The sequence below is a fragment of the Pinus tabuliformis genome, chromosome 3_1 (genome assembly GCF_031772625.1).
Source record: "Pinus tabuliformis cultivar Carrire ecotype Pingquan chromosome 3_1, CPIR1, whole genome shotgun sequence".
In the NCBI taxonomy this organism is placed as follows: Eukaryota; Viridiplantae; Streptophyta; class Pinopsida; order Pinales; family Pinaceae; genus Pinus; species Pinus tabuliformis.
In genome coordinates, this window is record NC_142301.1 from 705,319,059 (window position 1) to 705,328,334 (window position 9,276).

Below are 9,276 nucleotides of genomic sequence, written 5' to 3' on the forward strand. Positions count from 1 at the left end.
TTTGACCGGACTAAGCAAATAATTCGGTCCGCGACTTTTCAGGGAAAACAGCCGGATGAACCTTTTTCATGTGGAACTTTCGTATAAAAAGTCCCATTTTCATTGATTTTAAATATTTTTGGGCTTCATCTCCGGTTGATCGTGGACAAGCGTCTTCAAGCCCTTGGGTTCAGATTATTATTCGATATACTTTCAAGCTTCCGCAAGCTTTGGCAGAAATCGTTCAGTGTGCTACTTCAATATTTGTGCAACAATGGGAAAACACAAATATAGCGAATGTTCAGTTTGGATATTCATCGGCATACTCGTGGGTTCATTACCTGTTAATGTTACCGCTCAACCAGGTTTCTGTCGAACTTTTTAGCATCGCCGTCTCACATCTTAGGTTTTTAGTACTCACAGCTCAGTTCATATTCTTTGTTTTAAAAGATAATGTTTTAACCATAGATTTAAATTATGGCGTCGCAGGTTTTATCAGTATCCTCTGCGGAGGCCAAGCAAATCACACTGATGAAAACAATATAAAATGGGTCACTGATGATAATTATATAGACGTCGGCCAGATAGCGAGCACCGGAAACGCAGGGTTATCATTTTACCTGCAAAATCAACGGTTCTTTCCAAAGCCTCTGAAAAAGGCTTGCTATCAGTTGCCGATAGACTCCAACGTGTCTTACCTGATCAGAGCATGGTTCGCTGGAAATAACGGCGGATGTCAAACCGACTTCACCTTTTCTTTGGAGACATTGGATCTGTTACATAGGGTAGAAATAGCTGTCGGTCATAGTCCAATTTACTATGAATTTATTTTCGTTAGTTCTGGTAGAGTGTTGTATGTTTGCTTGACCAGAGCCTCCGAAGGTTATGATCCCTTTATCAATGCTATCGAGTTGAGGACCCTCCGAGATGGCATGTATGGACAAGCTAAAACAGGATCCTTGTTGGCAACAATGTCAAGGAATGATGTTGGTGGACATTATACGGTTAGGTGAACATAATATAACTTCATATATGTTTTATTTACGGAAATATCAGCTACCAATTCTAATCGTTCCAATGGTTGTTAGAAATATTGACTAAAATGTTTTTGAGATGTGTTACTGAATTCTGTTTTTGTGTATTTCTTTTGTGGTTTTCCTGTACAAGCTGAAAAGGGTTGGGATTTAAGGAGATCTTTCACATTGATACCGGATATGCCCCAAAAATTTCTGATGTGTGATGGTTAATTTTTATAAGCTACCTCTGCCCAGCTATGTTATTTTTTGATAGCGATTGACTGGATAGATTTGTATGATGGCTTAAGCAGGTATCCCCAAGACAACTTCGACCGCATCTGGTTAGCGTACTGGTATTCGCAAGACTCTTATGCAAGTTCGCTAAAACCCGTTTCAGCAAACAATACCAAAAACCTTCCTCCAATTAGTGTCATGCAAACGGCAAGGGTTACGAACCAGGAAAACCTTGGAACATTTATAAGACAAGTTTACGGGTCTTGGAAATCATTACTGGTGCTTTATTTTGCTGAGATCCAGATGTTAAATATGTCTGAATCGAGATCTTTTTATGTGGAGATAAATGGGAAAAGACGGTCTGATATCATTACAATTGTTCCTTATTACTCTGTCATGGAGCTAGCAATTGTATCGGATATAACAAATTACTGCCAATTTGACCTGTACAGAGCCAAAAATTCTACCCATGGCCCTATACTCAACGCCTATGAGCTTTTCCTGATATTGGATACAGCACAGGCAACATATCAACAAGATGGTAAGTGTCCTAGCTATAATTCCTATACTGTAATTACAGAAATTATAAGTCAATTTCTAACGAAGTAGTTCTTAAACTCAGTTGAAGCTCTTGAGGCGGTCAAGAGAAGGTTTGACATAAAAGATTGGATTTCTGATCCTTGCTATGTGATGGAGTGGGAAGGAATTGTCTGTGATAGCGATAATAACTCTTCGTTCAAAAGAATTTCGGAAATGTAAGTTTACTTGTTCAATTTGTTTAGAGTTAACTACTTCGCCGAAATTGTAAAACTGAAATGATAACACCGTAGCATAGATTTCTTGATGACAGAAATTTATCAGGAAGGAATCTTACAGGATTGGTACCCGAGGATTTTGGAAGGCTGAATGCAGTAGTTAATTTGTAAGTAGAATTTTATTTTCATGGTGAAAATTTCCAATAGACAACAAATACACATGGTTATTAGCTATTTCGATGAAGGCCACAAAAGGACTGTGCGTCTTCAAGTTGTGGTAAAATTAGTCATTGCGGTCATTTTTAATTGAAGTGTAGATTCTGAGAGTATTTGGAAATTTGACGGAAAGTCAGATATTGACTTATACCTGGCTCGTGTAACTGAAATTTCCAAAATATTACTGAAATCTGTAATCTGCTCCGGCATTCTTAAAAGCAAAGGCGTTTCATAAATCTATCCCATCAGATTAAATGGCAAATAGAATTTGACGGTGCTGATTACGAACGGAACATAGCTTGCTTTTAATATTACAACGTAACTGGCACTGATCTATTTGTGTTGAAATTACCAGGTCACTTAATAATAATCATCTGACAGGACCTTTGCCAAATTTCTCCAATTTAACGAAGTTGGAAAGATTGTAAGTACTCCTTTCTAAACATAAATGTTCAGTTTCTTGGTCCTTTATTCATTAGCCACGTAGAATGCCATTTTTCAAAGGAAAATGCAGCCATTCATTCGCTTGCTGCGCAGACATCTGCAAGACAACAATTTCAGCGGTGGTGTTCCGGAGTGGCTCTCTCATCTCAAAAATCTTAAAGAGTTGTACGTCTACCTTTTTTTTTTTTTACTTTATGTCAAATTGAAAAGGAAAATACTGCTGGGATCATATAACTTTTTTTAATTTTTTTCATTTGTGACAGGTTTATAGAGAACAATAATTTTAGCGGTGTGATTCCTCTTCAGCTTCTGGAAAAGCCTTCATTGGAACTTAGGTAATCTAATAGCTTATACTTTACTTGCTGTATTCGGAACATATTCCCATTCTGATATTTTGAAGTTCAGAATTAGGCAAGGAATTAGGAAACGAGTGAAAGTTTGTATAATCTTACTCAAGTAAACTCTTAATTTTCTTACCGGAAAAAGAAATAAAAATCGTAACTTCCCTAAAAAATATTCTTCATTTGGTGTTCTCCAGCTACTCTGGGAACCACTACCTATGTATGCATAAAGGAGAATGTGTCGAAAACTTTCAGGCAACCGGAAGTCATTTAAGAAAGCAAAAGGTTGTTGTCGGAATAACACTAAGCGGTGCTGTATTAATAGCTTTAGCGTCGATGGCGGTTATTGCTGTATACTGGAAAAAACAAGGAACAAAAAAGCGTCTTAGTGAAGGTCAGGAAATAACTTTGAATTATAGGAAAATTCTAATAAGACATAGGGGAAGTTTACCATACGAAAGTGTCTGCCACTTGTTTCTAATGCTTTGTAAATTTACTTGGACTGCAGACTCCGCAATGATGATGTTGCCAAATTCAATAATAGCCCGTGCCTTTATTTTAGAAGATATAGTAGCAGCCACAGAAAACTTTAATCGGAAAATTGGGCAAGGGGGTTTTGGGTCGGTGTTCTTTGGTCGATTACCGGAAGGAAAGGAGATAGCCGTAAAAGTGCTCTCGTCGGTTTCCAAACAAGGAGTTCACGAGTTTATGAATGAGGCAAGTCTGAGATTCTCAAAATATGTAATATGCTTCAATTTATGTATGTGTTTATTTATATTGATAGTATTTTTTCTCCACTTATATGCGACAAGGAAAAATAATAATGTAGAGTAATTAAATGATGTAGCTTGATTGTCTTGATTAACAAATAGACAAGGAAAAATTAATAATGTATAGTAATTAAATGATGTAGCTTGATTGTCTTGATTAACAGATCGATCTTCTTTCTAGAGTCCATCACAAAAACTTGGTGTCTTTACTTGGCTACTGTAATGATTCTAAAGAGCCTATGCTTATCTACGATTACATGTCTGGAGGGTCCCTAAGGGACAGCCTTTATGGTAAATATATTTCTCACACATATTGTCTAATTGAGTTGAAGCATAATATTACTATTATTAATTATCAATTTATTTTCCAGGACCTGGTTCAGAACTTTCCAAACTAAATTGGAGAACAAGGCTCCAAATAGCATTTGATGCCGCCCAGGGTAACGTTATTAATTCAGTGTATTTTCTGTGCAGTGGATTTTTGTATAGATGTAACTGTTATCTTATCTTACATAGTACAAAACGTGCTTAAACATATGTCTCTTCTGACCCACCTGCAATTTATGTTTGAAGGTCTGGAATACCTGCACGTGGATTGCACTCCAAAGATACTTCACAGGGATGTAAAGACCTCTAATATCCTTCTAGACAACAATTTGAATGGAAAATTAGCAGATTTTGGTCTGTCAAAGATGATGTCAATTGATGGGGACGCTACCCATGTCACCACTACGGTGAAAGGAACTCCAGGATACCTTGATCCAGAGTAAACTACACATATAACTTGCGCTTTCTTCGCAACATTGATAAAGTCTAATGAAATCTATTAAGTGTGAAGAGGTTATGAAAACGTTAATTTTTTTTTGTTGGGAAAATGTTTTGACAGGTATTTCCGCACTCAAATGTTGACTGAAAAAAGTGATGTATATAGTTTTGGAGTGGTTTTGTTAGAAATCATATGTGGCAAACTACCCATAAATGTACAACTATTTGAAGAGGAACGTAACCTTATCCAGTGGGTAAGAAATCTGTTACATTTCGCTCCAAATATGCAGCATTCCCCACTTCACAACATGAATTATGATTTGGAACTGTATGACTAACAATATATCTTTGTTCTTCTGCATTTATATATATGGAATGTATAGGTAACGACGTATGTCGTAGATGAAAATCCTCCCGATATAGCGGCAATCATAGACAAGAAATTGGAAGGAAGCTACGACATGAGATCAATCACGAGTATTGTCAAACTAGCGCTCAGATGCGTCGAGGAAAAACCATCATCCAGACCCAGCATGAGTGAAGTAGTGGCAGATATAAAGGAGGCTCTCATACATGAGAATGAGCGTACTGCTGCTCTTTCAATTTCAGAGGAGACTAGTATTGAACATGGAGATGTGCAATCCCGCCCCCCTCGTTCACCGGTGGAGTTTAGTAGATCCAATGATGGAGGTTGTGACAGTTCGAACATCCTTCAAGAAGGAAGATGAATGGGAATGTAAAGAATAATTGTTATTTGATATAGACTGATCAACCAATGCATGTTAGAGTCTTGTAATTATCCTGTTAATTTCTTTGGCCATTGTGAGTATATAAAAATTTTTTTGGAGTTTTTTCAATTGTGATTAGATATAAAAAAATTTGGAGTTTTTTCAATTGTGATTAGAAAATTTAACAGTAATAATGTCTGAATCATGTTTTTTTAGAGTGGAAATGGATCTAACACCATAAAAATCTTCAAAACACCCAAAATTTTGAAATTTGATAACTATAACTTAGACTTACAAAAACCTCTTCCAAATTTTATAAATAAAAACATATAAATATATATTTATAGGCAGAGATGAAATATGAAAGACAGCTAGCTGAGCCACATGCTGAATACCAAGAAGCAGAGTGGGGTTAAAGTGGGGATAAACCGCATTTTCGTGCCAATGATCGATATTCTTATTAGACCGAAGATAGGAGAGAAGCCAGGTAAGGTCACGTTGATTAGCTTTTATATATATATATATATATATATATATATATATAAAAAAAAGCATAATGGTATATGTATTTTAGATTTCGTTTGCAAAAGTGTCTGAAAATTTTATAAATGACTTGGGATTTTATCAAGCGAAATGTTTTCTACTATTATGATCATGATGATACATATGATACATTTCTTTTAAATAATGTGGAGGGTAATGAAAACAAAAATGAGTGTAGAATTTTGATTAGTTTTAATTAAAAACATCATAATACTTTTATAGTGTTATTGTCACTTTTAATGTTTCTTTTAGTTATTATATTATAATGTATTATTAAGAAGATTTCGTAAATTACAAATAAAATATTTTCATATTCATAGCAATTGCACCAGATGTTACAAAGGAAAAAATGTAATGTTGTAGGATAGGAAACAATAGAGAGAAAACTATATTCAACAAGAATTCTCTGTTGACGTTGGGAAAGTGGCTGAAGAGGTATCTTTTCATTTATCTTATATTTTTATTAATGCTATGATATCATCTCCTTTATCTTATATTTTTATTAATGCTATCCTTTTATGTCTTTGTATCCACTTTCATACACATTTCCACTATTTAATGTTGTTTGCACATGGGATTGCCTTGTTCGAGTAATTCTTATGGGGAAAAGTCAAAGTGATAAAGAAACAAAGTTTGGGTTTGACTATAAGTGCAATGCTTGCACAACAGTGAATTTAAAAGCTTATATACAATTGTGTAGCAAGTTCCTTCTGTCCAACTAATGACTTTTGGAAAGTGGAGATTAGAGGCACACAATTAAAGTTTGGTAAGGAAGCAATGATCAATATCTGCTTATTCAACGAGTATTTTATTACAACATTTATAATATGTTTTCTTATTCGCTGAGTATTTTTATACCAACAACTACAATATGTGCAATTATGTGGTGGTGCTTAAAACGCAAGGACTAAACTGTATAGAATTTTGGTTTAGAAATATCTTCTTGACAATGTTCTTAGAATCCAAAGTGCTTGTGTGGAGAGAAAAAATAGGGAACAAACACGGATTATGGCAAAGAGAAAGACTTGAGTTGCTTTAGTTGGAGAGCATCAGATTCGTAGCAACAAAGAATGGTGACACTAATTGCTCTTGAACCCTATCGCACTATGAATTTTTGAATCATACTCATTATGATATGATTACAGGACAAGACAAAAGTGGTTTTACTCTGGTGGCTCCACAACCATTTTTCCTTGTGAATATTGCTAGTTAGATAACCACAGAGTCAACAAATAACACTACTACGCTATAAGGTTATAGTCATTCATTAAACCAGACTCCTTCAATTCAACACATCGAACTGGAACATGATAAAGGTTAGGTTACTTTTTATAGATAGTCGATCACAATGTGCTTCCCCAATTCCTTAAAATCTTCGTCAATCAAAACTTGCTACAAAGAATGTCATTATTCGAAAGGTTCAATTTTGTCAATGAGGCTCTCCTAGTAGTCAATATTGTTGTTGTTTCTCTCCTAGGAACCCCTGGACCTAAGTTCCAGTTGGGTCCAAAGTTCCCCCATCAATGATTGTGTCTTTCCAAACTCATATAAAAAAATACAGGTCTATTATACATGGTAGTCTTGATAGAGGACTTTACCCTGTTTATCTCAGCGTTCACTCCTTTTTGAAGGCAAGATTATGAGGCAAGAAAGGAAGACCTAAAACATAGATTATCCACAACAATTGAAGTCTCACATGGGGATGGGTTCCACATCAACCAACCCAAGGGACTCAATTTTAAAAGAAAGAAAGTTATCGAGACGATCCAATCGAGATGTAGAACCCCACACCTCCATTCTATGAAGTGTGAAGTTTTCATTTCCACCTAAAATCACATTGCCATTTGTGAAAACTATAAAGAAAAAAGTTGATCCCAAAAGACCTATTTATCCTCATAGGGGCCATACATGTTCAACATTAGTACAAATTGTGCGTATCATTGTTGAGACTCATGTTCAAATCTCATGGAGTACGTGTTCCCCACTGAGGTACCAAAATATAAATTTACAACATTGATGAGGCCCTAGGATTCTCTACTTTTTGCCAATCAATAAAACAAAAGAATTTAGTCACTTAACATCGAAGCTGGGGTTCGTAGCTCCCCACCAATTAAACAAAAAAAATTCACATCAACCCTGTACAAACATATCAAACATAACTAAATATGCATATCTCAGTTTCAATATTTGACACATTTCTCATTTATGTAACACTAGGCCCACTTTAAATGGGTCTTTACCAGTGTTCACCTTCAATATACCCAATTTCATTATCTAGAGTCAACACATTGGTTTTCTACCATACTCTGGTGCATACATAGAGATCACCCACAGTTACAGGTGTTATGGAGTGTAGGTGGATTTATTTTGTCCAAAAAAACAAATGACGAAGGTTTTTTTTTCAACCACACCTTACAGAGTACAGATTAAAACCATAAAATGGAATTAGAACAAAGAATTGGCCTACAAAGGAAATTGTGGTAGCAGTTGTAGAGTGTATAGCTTTTGCCTAACTTTTAGAAGCCCTAAGTGAACTATAACTATGTGGACATGCACATATATATACATGAAGAGTTTAGGGTGGTCATAATCAAATCATAGTGGGTTGTTGATAATGGGATTTTTTCTTCCTTATTACAATTATGCACGCTCATTAAGGTGCCATGTTTCCAACGCCACGTACCATGCCCCTCCAGTTTATAAATTTTGAGAACATAATTTCCATATCATTCCCAGAGTTGGTGTGAATAATCTTAGCGGTACCTTTGACCCAATAACCATAGCTTATATATATATATATATATATATATATATATATATATATATATATATATATATATATATATATATATATATATATATATATATATATATATATATATATCTATATATATATATCTATCTATATATATATATCTATATATAGATAGATATATATATATATATATATATATATATATATATATATATATATATATATATATATATATATATATATATATATATTGTTACCAACTCTCTTGATAGTCTTTCACTGTCATGAGACCAAACTAATTAAAAATGCCTACACACACAATAACACCAACATTAGTACAAATTGTGAGTATCATTGTGGAGACTCGTGTTCAAATCTCATGGAGGATGTGTTTCCCCACTAAGGTACCAAACTATAAATTTACAGCATTGATGAGGCCCTTGGATTCTCTACTTTTTTCCAGTCAATAAAACAAAAGAATTTACAATCACTTAACATCAAAACTACGGTCCATAGCTCCCCACCAATTAATCAAAAAGGTTTACATGTTCCAAAAAAACACATGAAATCTAGTACAGACATATCAAACATAACTAAATATGCATATTTGAGTTTCAATATTTGACACATTGCTTATTTATGTAACTCCAGACCCACTTTAAATGGGTCTTTACCAGTGTTCACCTTCAATATACCCAATTGCATTATCTAGAGTCAACACACTAGTTTT

At 34.7% G+C, this 9,276-nt stretch overlaps 1 protein-coding gene across 1 annotated transcript; it reads left to right on the plus strand.

Annotated features, from left to right (window-relative positions):
* The first annotated feature begins 213 nt into the window (after positions 1–213).
* Positions 214–5,324, plus strand: LOC149189116 (receptor-like protein kinase At3g21340). Its single transcript, XM_089413156.1, has 15 exons — positions 214–344; positions 469–988; positions 1,307–1,770; positions 1,852–1,984; positions 2,080–2,151; positions 2,556–2,624; positions 2,738–2,809; positions 2,908–2,979; positions 3,183–3,379; positions 3,494–3,702; positions 3,920–4,046; positions 4,127–4,195; positions 4,329–4,521; positions 4,642–4,774; positions 4,904–5,324. The coding sequence occupies exons 1-15, from the start codon at positions 254–256 to the stop codon at positions 5,246–5,248; spliced, it is 2,766 nt and encodes a 921-aa protein (XP_089269282.1). The 5' UTR covers positions 214–253; the 3' UTR covers positions 5,249–5,324.
* The last annotated feature ends 3,952 nt before the right edge of the window (positions 5,325–9,276 follow it).